The 22,102-nt window shown below is 36.1% G+C and overlaps 1 protein-coding gene across 6 annotated transcripts in view; it reads right to left on the reverse strand.

Annotated features, from left to right (window-relative positions):
* The window catches only part of lrch2 (leucine-rich repeats and calponin homology (CH) domain containing 2), an 88,617-nt gene that overhangs the window by 63,964 nt on the left and 2,551 nt on the right, over positions 1–22,102 (reverse strand). For all 6 annotated transcript variants that reach the window (XR_010896997.1, XR_010896998.1, XM_067408058.1 and 3 more), the window contains exon 2: positions 330–474. Coding sequence is in view for 4 of the 6 variants with exons in the window: in XM_067408057.1 (XP_067264158.1) it covers positions 330–474 (145 nt within the window). In the remaining 2 variants the exon portion in view is untranslated. The remainder of the gene's footprint in view (positions 1–329; positions 475–22,102) is intronic.

Raw genomic sequence — 22,102 nt, forward strand, 5'->3', positions numbered from 1 at the left:
TATCTTTGATCAAATAAACACAGCCTTGGTGAGCAAAATAGACTTGGTGAGCATAAAAATGTTACAAGCAAACAAACAAAAAATTACTGATCCCAAACTGTACATTTTGAACAGTACAGAATAGAACACAACTTAAATTTGATCTAAAAGCGGTTTCATTCAAAAGACATTATTATTATTATTATTATTACTATTATTATTATTGTTATTATTATTACAGCTTAAACAACAACAGCATGAAGACTATCTTGGCATCTGGTTTTAGAAATTAATTATAATGAGATTTTGAAGTGAGTTAACAGAAAAAGACATCAGAGTGTGGGTGTTACCTGATGTTCAGGTAGGTGAGCATCTGTAGGTTTATAATGGCTTCTGGAATGACCTTTATGCAGTTGTGGTAGAGGTTTAAAGACTCCAGTGGCGCAAACATACAAACTTCTGGAGGGAGTTCACAAAAACGGTTTTTAGACAAGTCTGTATAGAAAAAAAAGGAGTGAGAGAAAGATAGAGAGAGAAAGAGAACAGAGGGGGGAATTATTGATTTATCAAGGCAGTACATTTTATTCAGATGCAGTATGAAAAGCTCTGGTGACAAGCTGCTGATCATGTGACAACTAACAATACAACAGCTGAGATTCACAACAGTGAAATTTCACTCACTTTTAATAATAATAATAATGATAATAATAAAAAATGTAAAAAAAAAAAAATCATGTTGAAAATATGTGTTTAAATGCAGTAACAAAATAGTTAGTTCTGGTCCTTGAATCTGACTGAATCATCTCCAGGAAGCTGATATAGAGTCGAACAGCACTGGTTTGACAGTTTGTATCACTGCACTTGAATGGGTTCACATGTTTCAGACTGTGAGACTGTGGTTCTTCAGTGACACTTTCTGCCAGTTACAAAATTACACCAGTAGATGGCAACAAGTGACTTATTGAAAAATACTCAAATGATTTGTTCAAAAACAGATTCATTATAAATGTGTGTTGCTCAGAGACAGTCAGTGGTTGATGTTGCTTTGGCTTTTTTTGGGATCATTTTGACAAAAATGGTAAAACAAAAAAAAAAAAAGCCCTTAGTCCTCAAGCAGACATCAATCTCAAAACTCCAAAAGAAAAAAAAGACAGATTTTTAACACCTTCAACCAATCACAACTGAGTTGTCATTACCATGGTGTTGCCATGGGAGCAGACATGCATGCAGAACAAAAAAATCATGTCAACTTCCTCTATAATTCACATCCCCTTTGAAAAGAGTGTATGTGAGAGAAATATAAAATGCTGCAATTATATCAAAGCAGACAGAAAAAGAAGACAATGAGATATCATTTCAGGATTCTTTTGGGTCCGTTACATATTACGTCCTTCAGGAGTTTGTGCCAAACGTCAGCAAAGAAGAATTAATTCACTATTATGGGCTTGGCACTTGTCAGCCAATGAGATGCAAGCAGACAAAAAAAAAAAAAAGTTCCACAAAAGCAATATTTGACTGTGCAACGGTTGCTGCCAACCTGAAGCTGTGCTGCCTGGCAACTATTACAGACCGAAGCAGTGTTGCTTGGCAACCATTACCAACCCAAACTGAGCTGACTCCACCTCAGAAATTCCTCCTGAACAACCTTCAGTTGGCTGATAAGAGAGCGGAGCAGGCTCACGATAGTTTAGCAGTCGTGCTTCAACATTGAGGTCGCACAATATCATCATTTACACACCACTGCACATTTCACTTCAAACGCTCAAAAAGATCTGTATTACATTTATCTGTGTGTGGGGAAATTTTCACATGTGCATAAGATCATGTGCTAGACAAAGTAAAAATCTTTTGCTGGTCCAGTCAGGAGGCTGTTTTGGCTGATTAACACGGGTCAGTTAGCTGTAACCACACCCACACCACCCTGCAAACTTTTAAACATTATAATACATGTTTTACCAGTGATCATTTTTGGAGGGTTTTTCAAAAGACTTTATAGTGAAGGGATTAGGGCTTTTAAAACATGTTAAATGAAAACTCCGTCACATTAGAATTCTGTTCCAGGAACAGAACTTCAAAACTATGATAAACCTTTCTTCCTCTTTTAGGAGAAAGTTCACCTAAAAATGTAAATTCTGTTATCATTTACTCACCCTGATGTCATTATAAACCTGTATGACTTTATTTCTTCTGTGGAACATAAAATAAATTTTTTTGAAGATTGTCTCAGTGTTTTCTGTCCAGTCGATGATAATCAAAACTGTTAGGTACCAACATTCTTCTAAATACCTTCTTTTATATTCTGGAGAAGAAAGAAAGTCATACAGGTTTGGAATGAAATGAGGGGGAATAAATGACAGAATTTACATGTTTGTGTGAACTATCCCTGTCTCATAGAAACATGTGTCTGTTCCTGTAAGAGGACTTTATAGTTTCAGGCATCTATGTCTCTCAAAACCTGAAGAGATACAGGAGGAGAGTGAACTGGAATCAACTGAACTGGAAAAGAGCTGATCAAACACATTACACACAAACACACACACACACAGCGACTGTATGAGGAATCATGTCTGTGTGATTGTTAGAGACAGAAACTGAACAGCGTAACTGAGTGAATAGAGACTTAAAGAGCCAGACAGAATAACTGAGGAACTGTGTGAGGGGCAAATGTCCTCACTTGCAACCGATGGGGAGGACATTTCATGGTCCTCACTAGTTAAAAAGGCTTATAAATCGGCCAAAACATGTCTTTATTTAAATCCAGTGTTGCACATGTTTCTGTGATGCGTAGGTTTAGGAGTAAGGTTTGGGTTAGGCCATAGAAAATATCATTAACCTGATATAAAATCAGTGGAAGTCTGTGCAATGTTCTCACTAATATAGTGAAACAAACGTGTGTGTGTGTGTGTGTGTGTGTGTGTGTGTGTGTGTGTGTGTGTGTGTGTGTGTGTGTGTGTGTGTGTGTGTGTGTGTGTGTGTGTGTAAATGACTGTGGACAGATATAGGAGAAGAGAGTGAGGAAGCGATAGAGGGATAAATTGATGGGAATTCTTTGAGACAGCGACGTTTCTAATATCAGCTCAGCATCTCCAGCAGTGGTTGTGTGTGTGTGTGTGTGCGTGTGCGCGTGCATCTTTTGGCACAAAACCAATGAAAGAGAGCTCACTGAAGGGAAATGATTCTCGCCTTTTTTGCTCCTCTCTGTGCATTTGCTATCAGATCATGATTTGATATCTATCAGCTATGATCACTTTGTTCTTTTTTCATTTCTCCTTTCTTTTTGTGATCTGTCTTTTACACTCAAACAATACTTGGACTGAGGCACAGCTGTTTAGCAGAAGGTGCCAGACCCCCACCGCATACGCACACACACACACACACACACACACACACACACACACACACACACACACACACACACACACACACACACACACACACACACACACACACACACACACACACACACACACACACACACACACACACACACAAACACACATAAATGAGAAATCAATGTGCTTTTAATGCATGGACTTAAGGCCAATGGAGATGATACGGGCTATCAGCAGGCTTCCTTAATGTCTTCATGAGAGGGATAGGGCTCACATTTCAGACACACACACACACACACACACACAAAGAGCTAACTCAGTGCCCCATGTGTTTCATGAATATGATAATGGGCTGCATCAGTATATTTTATCCGACTTCTTTGTATTTGCTCTCTTAAACAACAGATTCTCAAACCTGTCTACTGGAAACATAATAATGATGGATTGTATTTGACTTCTGCTGCTACAAATGAATTTCCTTTCCGAGAAATTAAAAAATTCTAATTGTGAAAACCCAAAAATATGACATTCAATTTGCATTAATCTGTAGAAAACATACTTCAGACAAAAACTGCAAAAACCAAAGGATGAATGAAGGTTGACAGACAGCATGTTTAATCTTAAAAGGGATAGTTCATCCAAAAATTAAAATTCTGTCCCCAATTTATCACCCTCATGTTGTTCTAATCCAAACCCATAAAACTTTCATTCAAGACAAAGGAAGATATTTTTAATAGTCTCTAATTGTTTTGTCCTTCCATTTAAAGTCTAGGTAATCAACATTCTCAAATTTGTGTGTGTGAACAAACCTCACTGGTCCTTGTGCGTCAAGCTTCCATTTACATGTGTGCATTGATTAATGTTTATACGTGAATAAAGCCTAAATTAAAATGTTTATATAAATATGTCTCTTCAGAAGCCTTGAATTGAACTGCACAATTGATATTTTATTGGCTAAAATGATGAGAGAATATTAAAAAAATATCTTAATTTGTGTTCTGAAGATAAACAAAAGTCTTACGGGTTTAGAATCATGAGGGTGATTAAATGACAGAATATTCCTTTATAGGTGAACTATCCATTTAAAGCTGAAGTGTGTAATTTCTGCAACACTAGCAGCATCAAACAGAATTGTAAGAAAATTCACTCTTTTTGAATACGATCAGACAAAACCGCCATAGACCCAAATGTTGCTGTGTAGGGTTCGTCAGGATGCAGTGCATACACAGAAATCATTCTCACACATCCTTGCTTGAGCAACAGTCTCAGCACGTTTATAGTGAGGTGAGGTTAATTTTAATTGACCTACCATGCTTCAATTACCATGGAAACCAGCAATAGATACTCACAGAGTGACAGGTTAATTAACAGGAGTGGAGAGGTTTGGGGTTTGTTAACACATCCACGCAACTTCAATACCATCCACACATACCCACACTAACCTACAGCCAAATACACAATCACAAAAATGGAGGTCGTACTCAAATTGTATATGAACAGCTGATTGCCTGATTCATCAAGTATCCCTCATCCACATACATTTTAGTACACTACAGTAATGCCACTGCCGGTATTTGGAACAGGCATAAGGGGTTTGGGGTCAGTATGATTTTTTTATTATTATTTTTAAATATATTAGTACTGATATTTAGCAAGGACGCATTAAATTGTTCAAAAGTGGCAGTCAAGACTTTAACATTGTTACAAGATTTCTATTTCAAATAGCTTAAATGCTATTCTTTTGAACTTTCTATAAGACAAAGAATCCTGAAAAAAAAATGGTTTCCATGAAAATATTAAGCAGCACAACTGTTTTTAACATTAATAATAATAATGTGTCATCCCAATTCACCTACACTTACACTATACCCTAGTATGTAGCCTATTTTTGGAACGAAAAAGTTTAGATACATTTGAGTGTGTGAGAGAAGCTTTGGGGCATATACTACCGTGTCAAAAAAAGCACTCTGTTGAATAGTCATTTGCATTTAGTCACCGTAAACTGGCCTGTCAATCTTCCTGTCACACTTAACAACGTCATATACACAGTCCTCACTTTATTAATTTAATTAAAATTGCACTACTGAAGCAATTTTTCCAACCACACTAAAGAGAAAACAAGTAGCATGTTGATTTGCCAGTCGTCTTTCATGTTGAGAACTTTGCTCATGTTTTTTGCATAATGATGCATTTAATAGTTATTGGTTGAACATATCTGTTGGTATTCATAAAACAAATATTAAAAAATAAATATTCTTCATCAAGTTAGATACTGACAATTAATAACAGGACATCTTTTCTTTTTTCTTTTTTTTTTTTACATTTCTACCATGTTTGTAGTTCTTATTATTCATGTTTCAATTTCTGACCTGAATGCATGGTTATGGGCAATATTGGCACAGATCCACACTTCGAACCATCTGGGAACGTGGCATACTCTTTTCAACATACTATGCTTTGGGATACATTTATTCTAATCTCACATACTATTTAGAAAGGACAGGACTGTGCACATTGGGACAGGTAAGAAATGTTTCTTGAGCAGCAAATCAGCAAATTAGAATGATTTCTGAAGGATCATGTAACACTGAAGATGGCATAATTTTAATATAGTTTACATTTTAAAATATATTAAAATAGAAAACAGTTTAAAATTCAACATTTTAAATTGAAATAACATTTCAAAATATTACTGTTTACAGTAACAATATTTTTGATTCAATAAATGTGGCCTTGATGAGAAAAGGAAACCTCTTTTAAATGTATTTAAAAATGGCTAAATATCCGGCATGAATTTCTATGTTAGTCCAGACTGGTTAAAAATACTGGTTTGCTGCTGGTCTAGCAAAGCCATGCAAAGCTGGTGATGCTAGTCAGTCAGCACTGCTGGTTGGCCAAACACAACTTAGTAAGTCCAGTGGGGATACCAGCATTTTATATCCCATACTGAGGACCAGCATCCAAATTTACTGGCGACCAGCAGCGCTGTTCAGCATTCAATACTGTCATAGTAAGAAATTAAGAAAATTAGGATTAAGATAGAGAGTGCCGTAAAAGAGGGCACAACAAATATTCTCTTGTTCTCTGCATGTTCATCTTATTTTCTTTCTGTGGACTTCTTAAATTTTTCTGTCTGTCTCTCTCGCTCTTTGTGTCTCTATCATAACTAATTTTTGCTGCACTGAATAAATGTTATATAACAGTCAATCTATCCAATTTTGTTCAAACTGAGGACAGAGAGAAAGACAAAGAGAAAGTGAAAAGAGTCTGAACGAAGGGAGTAAAAATGAAACAGCATCTCACTGTATAATGTTTCACTCTTTACCAGGGACTTTACAGAGAAACATGTCATATGATACAGTATTTCCCCTTACACATGCAGTACAACATACTTCTTTATGTTCATTTTCCCACAAAAATCTTTTACACAGATATACATCCAGTATGAACATTTCTGTTAACTTAAAATCACTAGTTACTCATCATTTAATATGTTCTGCCTTATCAATAGAAAGAGAGGGGTGGGTAACACTTTATTTTACAACGTCCTTGTTACATGTTACATGTACTTACCATAGTAATAACGGTTAATTATGTGTCATTACATGCAACTAACCCTCAACCAAACCCTTATCCCACCCTAATATTACTCTGTACTTAAATATATGATTACACTGTAATGACACCTTAAAATAAAGTGTAACCGAGTGGTGTTTGAAGAGTTTGCATTTACCATTTTCTGGTCAAGGCAACATTGGCACTCTCTCAGGATAAAAATGAGACTATCTGGACCTGACTGTCACTGAGAATTTGTGATACAATCTCAGACAGCAGGAGAAAACTATACTGTACATTTAAACTAAGCACATAAGCATTGCTATGATATCACAATGAATGTGCTTTTAGACTTTAAAAAGTTCTGTCATTGAAGTCCAATCAAATACTGTATTTTGGTTCCAATTCATCTGCCATTTAGCTAGCAGAAGCTTGCCAAATTAGGTAAAACTCTGGTGTTTTGAGCGGTGAGTGGATTGTGACTAACTTTAACATCGCTGATTGGCTGTTGCCTTCAAGAGATCAACAGACATGTATACAGATTTCTTGCTCTCTTTTAGAGCACATTATGATTATCTAGTCAAAATAACAAGCAGCAAGCACTTTTAATCGTTTTCATACACAGTTACAATTACAGGGTCAGATTATGGATTAATAAAGACTTGTTTTTTCATCTCCTTGCACAATATTATGTTATGACTTCAAAACGCATTTTATCAAAATGGACAATTTGTAAACAAATTTTGGACTTTGCATCGGTTAACCAGCTCCATACGTTTCGCTTTTCTAATATAACAAGCTTGCTCGGTAGCTCAGCTGATACGGAGATGGATTTAGGACGAGGAAGCCTTGGGTACGAATCTGGGGAAAAACAAGTCACTGTAAAACAGCTCAAAGATGAGAGATTAAAACAAGCTAAAACTGCACGACTATGCTTTTTATGTCACATTTGCTTTTGTTAACACTATTGTTTAAGTTTAGGTGTAGTGTTGGCTGCATATTACGCTACACTTTTAGTGCCACTCACCGGACAAAATTTCAAATCAGAACATGGTACGTATTTTGCGACTCGCGAAAACATTCCCACAGGTACCTTTTTCTAAAGAGACCAGGCTTGTATTTTTAAGTGTTATTGTCACGTAGCCTGCGCCTGCTGTTTCCTGCTACTCCCCACCAGAGGTCACCGGTTTAACTTTGTCACATTTTCATGGCACACACAGTCACACATCACTCTGGACTACATTGCCCATAATTCCCCATCTAGGAACCAATCACACAATCACACCTGTTTCCCATCAGTGACACTTTATAAGTTGCACTCAAACACACACACACATTGCTGAGTATTGTTTAGCCTTCATCCGACCTTATCTCCATGCTTCATTGTCCTTGCCTAGCCTTGCCTTTGTTTTTGACCCTGGACTGTTTTCCTTGTTTGATGATCATTTGCTGCCCGTCTTGGCCATTGCCTGTGTCTTGGATTACTCTTGCCTTGCCCTCCTGTATCTGTTTGTTGGCGTTTGACCTCTGCCTGTACGACTACGCTCATTTTAATAAAGCCTGCACGTGGATCAACAACTCCGTCATCCAGTTCCCTTTGTTACAGTTATTTATGCAATGTTTTAATTAAGAATTTGATATTTTGAAATAATTGTCTGTTTGAATTGACTGACAATAGTACTTACTTGTGTAGGATAAAATTCTATATAAAAATTACAAAATGTAATTTACTGTAATTCATTAATTTGTACTAAATATAGTGTACTGATAACCTAGGTTTTTACAGTAAGTGCACTTTATTACATAATTATAGTACCATATAGTTACTGTAAATCTTAAGTATTGTAACTTACTATAGTATAAGTGTTTCTGTAATATATTGTAGGCAATAGTGTTACTGTAAAAACCCTTTGAATTGTCTAACAATGTTACTTTTAGTCAGTAGAATGTCTGTTTGGGGACCATCAAAATAAAGTATTAGCAGATATTAAGCAGACAGTCTACTGAAACTTTAATGACTGCTGGTTGACATGCGGTTAGTAGACGGTCTAAATTGGACTATCAAACTTAAAAAAGGCAACCTGAAATAGTGTTTGTGTCTGTCTCATACTCTGTCAGTATTACAGGACAAAGTGAGAGCACAGAAAAACAGGAACACAAGACTTAAACACCAAACTTTAAAGGTCCGTTTTTCGTGTTTTTTTTGAAGCTTTGATTGTGTTTATAGTGTGCAATATAACATGTGTTCATGTTTCGCGTGTAAAAAAAACACAGTATTTCCACTGTCACAAAAACGGGCTGATGACTTCCTTGTTCTATGAAGTCCCTCCTTCAGAAATACGTAACGAGTTCTGATTGTGCTAGCGGTTCATGTGTTGTGATTCGACAGCAGCTTAGCGCTCCTTGCCCGGAAAGGTCACGCCTCTTACCATAACGTGTGCTGCACATAGTTTTACATGTGGATTATTGTGGTGTCGTGCCGAATGAACACAAAAGACAATAATTCCCGAGAGACTGAACTCTTTAATCTCCACAAGCAGCGACAGAAAACGTACAACGTTAGCACTCACTCAGAAGAGTACCTTATACGGAAAACAGCCATATACATAAACATACTCCCCTCTTGTGGCCATTATGTGCACTGCAGTCCAGCATTAACTATTGCAGTAAGGATACCACAATTATAATTTTCGGGAACCGAGTTAAAGATAAATTGTTACCATTGATCTCTAAGTACAGCGTCTCTGGGAAGGCCAAACAAAGGTGATTGGACTGCGGGATGAAAATAACAGCGTTTCGACGACATGGCGACAAACACACTCTACAAACGCAACTCTTGCTCTTCTCCGTGGGAGCGCAACAAGACCACGCCCCCTTTTTGTGTATTCCTGTGGGCGGAGGTTAGTCAAAAAACTGTTTTAGTGACGTCATTAAAGAAGGAAGTAGAGGGATGTAGTCCAAACTGGCCGTTCGATGTAGGCGACTTCTGTCAAATAAAATATCTCGCTTGGCATTGAACTTTGAGCTTTAAAATTGTACAGATTTTATTTATACTCTAACAACAACATTACACACTAACTAAAGTTTGAAACATGGGATCACGAAGAACGGGACCTTTAAATTTACAGCTCATAAACACTATACCTCAGTGGGTGATGTGTATCAGAACAACATGAAACTAACTCAAGAGATGAAACTGGACCACTTGTACAAACAGCGCTGTCAATGTGTGGTGTATCTACAACGCTTGCAATAATGATGAAAACGTCAGCATAAGGCAAGAGACTTTTTTTATAACAACTGAAAGTAGGTGTCAGTGGGGAAAAAAAAAAAAAAAAAGAGGATGGAAAACTGGGAAATTTTCCCACTGCTCATGACTATTATGATATCTCACTAAGATGACAAACTTACGAGGAGTGTGTAAGCGTGAGAGATTAAAGGGCATTTAAATAGGCAAATACTTAAAAGTCTATATCATTATTGCTGTGATTATTATATTTTTAGCATGTTAAATGTTCTTTTAACCCTAATTAATGGAGCATGTAGCTTTTAATTTCTTAAACAACCATGCAGGAAGACGTATCATTCCAGGATGACAAAGCCAAGATTCATTAGGCTCAAATTGTGAAAGAATGGTTGAGATGAAGCATGAAGAATCATTCTCACACATGAATTGGCACCTCTGAGTCCAGACCTTAAAGTGGTCCTATTATCTATTTATCTGTGTGCTGCACATTTTAAGGCGAACAGCTTCCAGAACCTAAGGGAGTACAATGCAGGGTATGCACAAAAGCTTCTCCTGAAAGATGGAGCATTTCCCACTTTGTCGGGACAATCTGTTATGGATCACAACTTGTATGTCTTATAATTTGTACTTTTGTTTTCTATTAACAGTTCCAATCATAAGTTTTATGTTGTTGCTACGATGTAAACAAACGGCAAATCTTTGCCTCACCTCGCCTGCTAGCCAACATTAGAGATGATATAGTGTTTACTGTGGCTTTTGTAAGCTCCCGCTATTGTAAGGCTGTTCACCGCCCCTTAGGAAAGTTAACCTTGGTTTTGTGATCACTTACTGTTTGTATTAGCATAGTTTTCATGACAGATATTATGATTAAAGGGTGTATAACATTGTATCGAAAATGTTTAGGAAAATTACAAAAAATAAAGACATACCACTCTGAAATGTCCTGTGAAATCCATGCCTTGTGCTTAAAATTTCGTGCTTGAAATCCATTCTGCATTATTTTCTTGTTTGTTAACATTCTTAAAGTGCCCCTAATTATGCTTTTTCAAATATTACCTTTCATGCAATGTGTAATGTAGCTGTCTGTGAATGTAAAAGATATGCAAAGTTGTGAAGCCGAAAGTGCATGATAAATAAAGTTGTTGTCTCTCAAAAGAAAGAATCGACTCTGAACTGCCTAAACAAGTCGTCAGGAATTCGAATCCCACTTCCATGATGGCTACACATCACTGGGTAACACATTTGCCTACATTATGTTCTACGTTGTCTGTCTGCGAACATCTTGACCGACCCTCAAACACTCTAGCTAGTTGTTCCTGTTGCGAACATGCCGAGAAGACAAAAGCTAATTCTCTTTGTAAACATTCCCAAAGGATGTGGATGTGAAGAGTCAGTGGTTAAAATTACTGGTCTAAATGGGATTTACAAAACACCATTAAAGATGGGACAGTACACACTTTATTTGGACCAACTCGCTCCTCAAAATCGCAACCTGTATGTATGATTATTAATTGATGTATATATTTCCTACCAGGTGTTCAAAATATGTATTTTTGTGTTTTACATTGTGAAAATCTCTGGCTAACTCATGTTATTACTGTCGCTCTTACAGCAATACTTCTATAAATCAGCGGTGGGCCTCTATTACCTAAAACTGTGTCCATTAATGCAGATTGTCTGTCGTCCTTAAAACTTTGATGTAAAGTTAGTGTTTGTAAAAAAGTCTTGGCCAATCCTTTATCATTACTCAGTCATTCATGTTAGTGTTCGGCTAATGTACGCCCCGTTATTGATACAGTTCCCATACACTCAAAAAAATAACTTGTTGGTCTAACTTAATTCAATTATGACACCTATTTCCACACAGTTGAACTGATTTATTTGAACTTAAGCTAGGTTAATTGTACTAATGAGTGAAATTCATCCTAATTGAATGAGATCACACCAGTTTCATTTGACGTATTCTGTGTATGTTTCCTGAACATAATTCATTCTTGTTGATCCAACCAGTGCTTTTTTTTTGTTACCATCACGGTGAAGATGTGTGCTTGTGCTTAGGTTTTGAGTAGCTGTTGTACACAGACATACATGTTTCATGACCATTGAGAGGGGAAAAGCTGATGACCATATGTAGACTGTGTAAATTTTGTGCTGGCCCTCAAACTAATTTATTTATATTTCTATAAAAACTAAACTAAAATAACACTTTTTCATATGCTAAGTAACATTTATAGCATGCAAGTAACGATCAGATAAAGAACTTCTCATTACTGGCTTGAGCACAGTTAATACTCGTTGAGATCAATATAAATTTGTTTTACGTAGCCACCTAGAGCCTAACCACAAGGTCTACACTTCAGCATAATGGTAACCTCAAAAAATCGACATAACATAAACTCTTTTAAATGTCAAATATAACTGAACTTCAAACTTTAAAAGGTATTTCCCTTTACTAAAAAACACATTAAACAGCACTTAAATTCAACATTTACTGTCCCAATCTTTCCCTACGCAAAGCATGCTGGGAACTAGAAATCCACTGCCCAGGTTCAATCAATGCAACATAAATGATTCATGTAGTCCCAACACAAATGGTTTAGGTTGACCTAACATTTTGCAAATTTAATTTCATTTAACATAATACAATTGAGTGCGAATGCCAATTAAGTAAAAAACTAAAGATTTGTGTTGGTTCAGCTTATTTTATTTAAATAAACTGAACAAGCAGCTAGAATCATTTTTTTGAGTGTATGTGCACCGTAATAAATTAGAAATATACACATCAGTTTATTGATGTTGCTGGTGAGGAATTACAGTTGCAACATCTCATATTGTATGTCAAACTGAGGAGTGTATCACTGAGAAACGTCCTGCTCAAGTCGTCCTTGCGATGGAAGTTCGGGTTGAATAACGAGTTCTTCCAAGGTTTCAAGGTTGGAAAAGTCCAAGGTTTGGATTCGCACTCAGATTGATATGGTAAAATCTAAGCCATCGTTACTGTGTTCACAGTGTGTAATCGCTGAGCTTTAGGAACCCACCGGAGCTGACCGACATCACGATGGAGAGACACAATCGTGATGCCATGCCCACGCCCCGCCCCTTTTATTCCCCTCACGTGCAACCTATTGGAAAGACCGGGTGAGGCATAAGTTGGGAAATAAAATAACCCTTTTGCACGCAAGTTGAAAATGTTCTGGCTGACCCCTCAGCGTGAGTTTTTCAAGGCGACCGTTATTTAGAACGTATCACTTTATTGTTTCCATGGTGACGCGTCATTGCTTGTCATGTCACACACCGCAGCGCTGTATGACTGATAATCTGCTTTTATTTCAGTTTTCCTTTTTTATTCAAAATATTCACTAATTACTATATAAATATTCACTATTAACTATAACATGAAATATCTGATATTCCGATTGTCAAATATGTGAAAGTGGATGTGTTTTGCTGTTTAAACAACTTTATAATTATCGCGTTAGTTGAGCTATACACATTGTGGGCGTCGCCATGTTAGTTTGTGTCGCAGGTTCTGTTGGATTCACAACATCTTATAAACATCCGAAACCTAAAATAAACATTATGTGGTTGAAAACACTGCATATTTGTGATGTATGAAAAGTGCTGAATTTGAATTCAAATGAAGTGATCATTTGAATTTGGCAATTGATCACGTGATGCACTGCACTGAACGTTCTAATCACACCGGTGATAAATAGGGATAAATAAAGTAATAAAGTAAAATAATGAATAATAATTATATAATAACGAAAATATAATAACCCCCGCCGATATCATCGTCCATCACAATGTCTTACTGTAAACATCGTCAACTGCCAATTTAGGGGACATCGCCCAACCCTAACCGGAGCTGAAGTTCAGTTATGTAACGGGTGTTTCGTTTCCACATGCGCTGTAAGACCAATCACAACAGACTGAGCCATCTGGCCAATCAGAGCAGAGTAGGCTTGCGGAAAGGAACGATTTAGAGAGACTGAAGAATTGGACGAGTCGTTTGAGAATCATTGAAAAATGTGGTGATGTGCAATGTATATTACACTGTAAACCCGAATAAGTTGGGCTAACTCAAAATTTGAGGTAATCAGTTATGAGTTATGATGTTTCCAATTTTAAGTAAGCAGATCTATCAAATTTTGAGTTTAAAGTACTCATGCATGATAATTACTCCTAACCTGAAGTACTGAGTTAGCCAACTCATACATTTTAATGGCAAATAACATAATATTTAGTTAATTAACTTTTTTTATTTTGAAAATCTAAAAGTTATTTATTTCACTGTAAACCCTAAGAAAATTCAGAAAATGCCAACTTACTAATTTTCTAACACAATAACATGGTATAGCATGTACCGAATGAGTATAGCAACTTAAAACATGTAACTTAACTGCTCTCAAATCAAGCGCATGCACCACTTGTCACCATGATGGTAACTCTCCAAATACCCACATTAACAGAAACTCTTCTAAATTAACAAAACATTAATCACTACTAAATCTCCCTTACCATTAATCTTGCATAAAAAACAAAACAAAACAAAAAACACATTATATAACATTTAATTTTAGCGTTTACTTTCCCTTTTGAGTGCCATGGGCAAAGCCTGCTGGGAAATAGAAATCCCAGCACAGTTTCAGTTAAACTTAAGTTAGTCTAAATTAAAAGAAATGAGTTCATAAAACTCAAAACAATGAAACAGTTCAGTTTACTTGAAATATGTCAGTGCAGTGAACTCAAAAGAAAAAGAAAGTTCTAAATACTCATAACAGTTAATTTAACTGAACTTTGTTCAATTTATGTTTGTCCTACTCAAACCAATTAAGTATTTTGAGCATTAAGATTTACAGTGTATGAGAAAATGAAAACATTTTTTTGACCTTTGATGCATGCAGACCTGTTGTATGAGACCTCCAAAAAAAAAAAAAAATAGCATAACAGGTGCTCTATAACTTTCAATCTTGCTTGAATTGGTTTGAAATTGACGCCATCCTTAATATTTACATCGGAGTAGAGCTCGTGGTTATGGTAAGGGGCATGACATTTCCCAAACATGTGCTACACCATTTCCCAAACATGTGCTACACACTGGGCCAGCTAACCAATCACAGAACATTTCATATTTTGGAAGGAGGAGCTTCACCGAAACAGGAACTAAATGGCATGTTCAAGCCAGACTGGGAAGAGAGGTGCTGTAATAATGTAAAATATGTGAAAAATAAAGCATATTCTAGTACAGTTGTTCTCAGGACCCACTGCTCTGCACATTTTGTAAGTCTCCCTTATTTAATGCACCTGATTCAGATCATCAGCTCTCAAGGAGAGAGCTCCATGAACTGAACTGAGTTTGTCAGATAAGAGAAACATACAAAATGTGCAGAGCAGTGGGTCCCGAGGACTGGAGTTGAGAACCACTGTTCTAGTACACCCAAAAACAAAATCAAGACTTCATAAAAGGGTATATAGTACACCGTCAAATTCACTGAAAGTCTTTAGGATGTGCTGGAGTAGACTTTACAAAGTGCTCGACTTGCCGTTTCAATACAAGATCTTGACCAAAATTTGATGCACCTCTTCATGGAAAAATGAATATATTTTTCCATCAACATATAACATGCTAGAAACACAATAATGATCCAGTCATAGACTCTTAAGCATTTGCCTATTTAAATCCAAACAGACTTTTTTTTTTATGTCCGGGCAGTGTATAAGCAACATTTTATGTATCCCCATCTTGGAATTATAAGGTTCTATCTGCATTCTGAGTTGGGATATTGAGCACTGAAATTTTTGCATTCCTGCATTCCATACTCCTTTGTAGACAGAACCTTTTTTTTTTAAATAAAGATTTCACAGCACATATGGATGTGGTTTGGATCATGTTAGTAAAATGAAATTTATGTTGTTGTTGTTGTAGTTTATGTGCTGTTCAGATAAAAAAAAAAAATACCTGACAGATTTAACAGAAACCTTAAACAGAAAAATCAGATTAATATTATAAAAAGGCCTAGAGCTCAGAAGGATCCTTTAATAAAGCTACAGTATCAGAGACCTGAGAGCTACTTCCAGAAAGTGAGAATAGCTGACTCATATAGCATCAGTTTCACTTCATTTTAAACCCTGAATTAGCCTAAACCATACATCAGTCTGCATTACCCTTCTTGACTGATCTGTTAGTTTATTCACTTTTCAATCCCCTTAAAAGTCTTTTTCTTAGTGCTGCAAATTGTCACAAGACAGTGATGTGCTACCAGAACTACAAAGACCATGATGCTGAGCACTAGGGTTTGTACACCTTACAGATGGGACCAGCATGTCAGATCATGTGTAATTACCTCAGTCTCTGGAGAGTGCCGTCTGTGTGTGTGTGTGTCTGTGTTAATGTGTGTGCTCATCTGTGAAGGGCAGAGAGGTCTCCTGTCTACTGTCACAAGATCTCAAGACCAGAGTGTACATCAAGGGACATACAAGGAAACCCAAGCAACACCAGCAAAATTAAGTTATGTAGTTCATCTTAAAATCTAATAAAGCAGAGCTCAATGAAATAGACTGTGACGGTGCTGTCATTTGCCCCATGCTTTTTTATGTCTTGATAAAACCTTTAAACATTGTTTTTTGGTCATATAGTTACTATGTGTTATTTGTGTTATGCAATAAAAAATTACAATTATTTACTGCAAATGAAAAATAACCTTACAAAAATGAATAGCAATTTATACAACAATATAAAGATTAATATAAAAAAAAAATACTTTATTTTATGAATTCAGGCCAGAAAAAAATGATGCCAGGGCAAGTAAGTAACCTAAGCCAACAGAAAAAAAAAAAAAAAAAAAAAATTATATATATATTTGAGGGCTATAAGCGTACACTAAAAGGGATAGACGGGGCTCAACAATACATAAAATCTATATGGGGTAAGAAAGATAGACGAAAGATGCAGTAAATAAATCAAGATCCTAAACAAATGGAATGAGTTTTATTTTTTTAAATTCCACAACGAGTCATTCATTTAGGCACAATGACAAGCTATTTAAAAAGCGTGAATTTGCTTCCTGGAAATAGTTTTTGCCTGTCTCGTCTCAAAATAAATAAATCCAAGTCACCCACATTGACCTCTATTTGCAAAACATAACCTTAGTGTTGTGGACACAATCTCGGTTCTCAAGATATTCGCTGAGCAATTCATGAGTCACAATCTATTGAAATATCAAACCTGTTCATGTCTGACCATTCAATAGATCGTTTCTTGGAACTAAAACACTCCTTTAGTTTTTTTATTATTATTTTAATAGCTACTGATCTACTGAGAACTTTAACATGCTTTCAGAGGAAGAAGGACTACAGTGTCCTTGTGTTCAGATTACCCTAAAGAGAGAGAAACTAAAGAGTCACGTATACTGCCACAGCTATAAACAGCCTTGGCACTTCCTGTTGCTTGGTGTACAAATATGGACCCTTTTCACAGATTTGATGGCATTTGTTGACATTTTAGCAGGATATAATGGCAGATTAGTTAACATCAGGCCTCTCATGACATTTTATTGATAGTTTTAAAACCTTTAGTCATGAAAAATTACTATATGCACCTTTTAATGTTTACAAAATGTGACATGCAGACAGATACAAAATGGTTTAGTAGTGTGGACAACAATTAACTGCATTGCTTAAATGATTAGATACAGCCCGCAGAGTTTAAAATACTGCTGCTGCTGAGTGAGTGAGTGAGTGAGTGAGTGAGTGAGTGAGTGAGTGAGTGAGTGAGTGAGTGAGTGAGTGAGTGAGTGAGTGAGTGCAAATTTGACACCTTCCTAACTTCTGTAACCCATATTTCTCAATTTTTGCTCTTTTTGGAAAATCAGGGAAATTAGATTTTTTTTTTCTTTAGCTGTTAGAGCAAAAGTGAATACATTTGCTATGGTCTCCCAATTTACCCCTTATACCAGGGCACTGTTTAACCTGCTATTCTTTACTTCCTTGTTCAAAATCCAGAAATGTGAAAAGAGTTCATTACACATATCTTATGATGACCACTTCCTCTAATGCACAATGATGTCATAAACCCAAGGGTTCTGCATAGAGACAGAGAGGATTCTGTCACGAGTCAAGAGAGTAGAAGACATTCATGTACTTCACACATGACAACATTTAAAGTGAAACTCCACCCAAAATGAAAATTCTGTTATCATTTACTCATCATGTTGTTCCAAAACTTTATGAATTCCCTCTGTGAAGATATTTTGAGAAATGCCTGTGTTTTTTGACTAAACAGTGGTACCCAAAACAGTTCTTCAAAATATCTTATTTTGTGTACCACAAAATGCATACTGGTTGGAATAACATGTGGGTGGAAAAATGATAATAGAATTTTCATTTTTGGATTGAGTATCTCTTTATGGCACTTTATACCTAAAAATCACAACCTTGAGCTTTTTTCCATGAACATTTGGGCACCATTTTTAGAGATATACATATATATATATATATATTCCAGTACAACCCTCCAGACTTTGACACTCACACATGCGGGAACCCATATGAATGAATTTATGTTTTATCAAATCTTAATAAGAGCAGTTAACTTCTCATGGTACAACATATTTGACAACTTTCTCTCACTGGTAGGTGAAAAACCTGAAATATCACTGTTAAAAGCGGTTATGACCAGCATAATCATTCATCTGGATCAGTCTTTAATTCAGGGATCCTAAAAACAACACTAGTATGTGTACAGCGGATACATACATAATTCATATATATGCATGACCACAAACTGCCTTAATGTAAGTCATTTCCATGAAAGACAACTTAGCACATGAATATTCTGTATAGTGCATACTACAGCAAGATAAAAGTCTGATGCACTGATATTAAGAGAGAGAAAGAGAGAGAGAAATTCAATATTTATTAACAGGCATCATTATTTTTCTTCCATCATCTTCCATTACCGGTAATAAATGCCACTATACTTCTATGAAGATAATGCATATGAAAAATGTATTGGTTATTCTCTTAGACAAACACCTTGATTCGCCAAAAGTACAGAAAAGGTTTTTTTTAAACAAACCCAACCATCTCACATCAGGCCAGTCTTTGTCACATAAAGATTCTTGTTCAGTTGCTCAGATATGGGTTTAGAAACGATTGTGTACATGAACTTTGAACACACTTCTTCAGCTAAACCTCACTACTGCAGTGGCAATAATAAACATTTATACTGCCTTTAACCATTGCTGTTAATGTTATTCTAACTTTTTCCAGAATTTTAAGCATTTGCTTTTAATGCACACATAAGCAGGTCAATGGTGGGAGACATTTAGCCACTGTGAACTCCTTGCCAATATGCTATGTATTACATATGCCAGAAAAGCACTGCTATTGTAAACTAAATCTAAATATATTAAACATTTCTTGCAGTTAGGGCTGTGACGGTAAATCACCAACAACAGCCGGTGTTGCGGTTGTGAAGTCCGAAGGGGGGGCGGGGTTTATATAATATACATATATATAAAAATTTGGATTTTTGATTATGATGGATTTTTTTTTACGATCCTGTCCATCAAAATGACGGCGAAACGCAAGTCTAACACACACACATATATATATATATATATATATATATATATAGTCTAACACATATTGATGGACAGGATCGTAAAAAAAAATCCATCATAATCAATATTACCCGTCATTTTAATTTTTATATTTTAATAAGACATTTTATTCGCGAACTTACAGTTTAAGCAAATAGGCATAGGCCTGCATTTATTAAAAGAAAGTTGATCAAAGACAAGCTGCGTCACTTTCAGTTTTCATCTTGAAATCTTGTCACGGATTGTGAGTCAATGCGATCATCCTTTCCTCTTTACTACTCTACAGAACGAAATAAACATGAATGAAAATAAAAAAAATATGTTGAAAGACAGTAGCTTACCGAAATCTGTATCACGTCAGTTCAGTCAGTGTTGCCAACAATGTCACCTAACATTATACCTCAGAAAAGCCATTCGTTGACCATAAACTTATAGTCAGCAAGAAAAATAAAAAAAACTTAAGCACGCATAATTAACTTTATCATTATACAATTTACTTAAACTGGGTGCTCGTCTGTGTGTAACCAACAAGCGCATCGTTTTCATTTTATTCTGGAGACTGAACTCGCGCTCTGCTACTACACTGGAGCGCGCTCACCACCTAATGGACAGGAGTGGGAATTACAACAAGCTTACATACAAACTACATAATCTATCAAAATGACGGACGGGCTGCAGATTTTTTCAGTCACTGCTAAACAAATTCCATCAAAGACGGAAAATTTTCAGTTAACGCGATCTCTGAGATATATAAATATATATTATATATGACGTCACACTACCGCCGGTGACACTCCACGACCGCGGTGGCGCGATTGTCATGCCTACCGTCACAGCCCTACTTGCAGTAATAATTTTATAGAATAACTGAAATAAACATGTTAAAGCACTAAAATTACTAAAACTAAACAATAAATAAAAGGTGCCCTAGAATCAAAAATTGAATTTATATTGGCATTGTTAAATAACAAGAGTTCAGTACATGGAAATGACATACATTGAGTTTCAAACCCCATTGCTTCCTCCTTCTTATATAAATCTCATTTGTTTAAAAGACTTCCGGAAAACACCCGGATCTCAACATAACACTGACTGTTACGTAACAGTCAGGATCATTAATATGTATGACCCCAATATTTGCATATATGCCAGCCCATATTCAAGGCATTAGACAAGGAAAGGCAGTATTAACGTCTGGATCTGTGCACAGACAAGGTAAGCCAGCAAGAACAGCAGCGAAAAATGGCAGATGGAGCAATAATAACTGACATGATCCATGATAACATGATATTTTTAGTGATATTTGTAAATTGTCTTTCTAAATGTTTCATTAGCATGTTGCTAATGTACTGTTAAATGTGGTTAAAGTTACCATCGTTTATTACTGTATTCACGGAGACAAGAACCGTCGCTATTTTCATTATTAAACATGTGCAGTCTGTATAATGCATAAACACAACTTCATTCTTTATAAATCTCTCCAACAGTGTAGCATTAGCCGTTAGCCATGGAGCACAGCCTCAAACTCACACAGAATCAAACGTAAACATCAAAATAAATATTTTACTCACATAATTCGAAGCATGCATACAGCATGCATGACGAACATCTTGTAAAGATCCATTTGAGGGTTATATTAGCTGTGTGAATTTTGTAAATGCACTGTAATATAGTCGAGAGCTCGTGTGGCAGGGAGCACGCGATTAACTATACACTGCCTATTTTGGGGCACCATTATTAACTATACACTGATTTTGGCAGTTAAAAAAAATTCATTTAAAAAAAATCTATGGGGTATTTTGAGCTGAAACTTCACAGACACATTCAGGAGACACCTTATTACATCTTGTGAAAAAGCATTCTTGGGCACATTTAAAGCTATATAGGAAATAAAAGCAAAAAATACAAAAGCCTAAATAAAAAAAAAAAATCAGTGAAATTAATGAAGAAGCAGGTAATCTTAATAGTAAACTCTAAAGCCTTTTATGAGACACAGTACTGGACAATAGTAAAGTAAACTGTGTGAGAAGGATTGAAATTGATATTGAAGATCCAATTACAGAATGATATTGAGATGCATTGCAACTGAATCGGGACATATGAACGTATCATGCATATTCACATAAATATGATCCAGTTTATCAACAAAGACCCAAGTGATGACAAAACGATATATGCAGCAGCAATCTTGACTCATGTCATAAATAGTTCTCTTCAAAAGGGAAAACTGGTGGGAAAATGAAAGCAAGAAAGACAAAGAGGGAATTCTTCATCTTTGTCACACTTTAACATCAGAGACTTGGGGGTATCTTCATACTCCAGTGTTAAGTTTGTGGCCAAACATAGCCAATAATAGCAAGGACTGCCAAGTGGGTCACTGAAGC

The sequence above is a fragment of the Chanodichthys erythropterus genome, chromosome 13 (genome assembly GCF_024489055.1).
Source record: "Chanodichthys erythropterus isolate Z2021 chromosome 13, ASM2448905v1, whole genome shotgun sequence".
NCBI classification, from domain to species: domain Eukaryota; kingdom Metazoa; phylum Chordata; class Actinopteri; order Cypriniformes; family Xenocyprididae; genus Chanodichthys; species Chanodichthys erythropterus.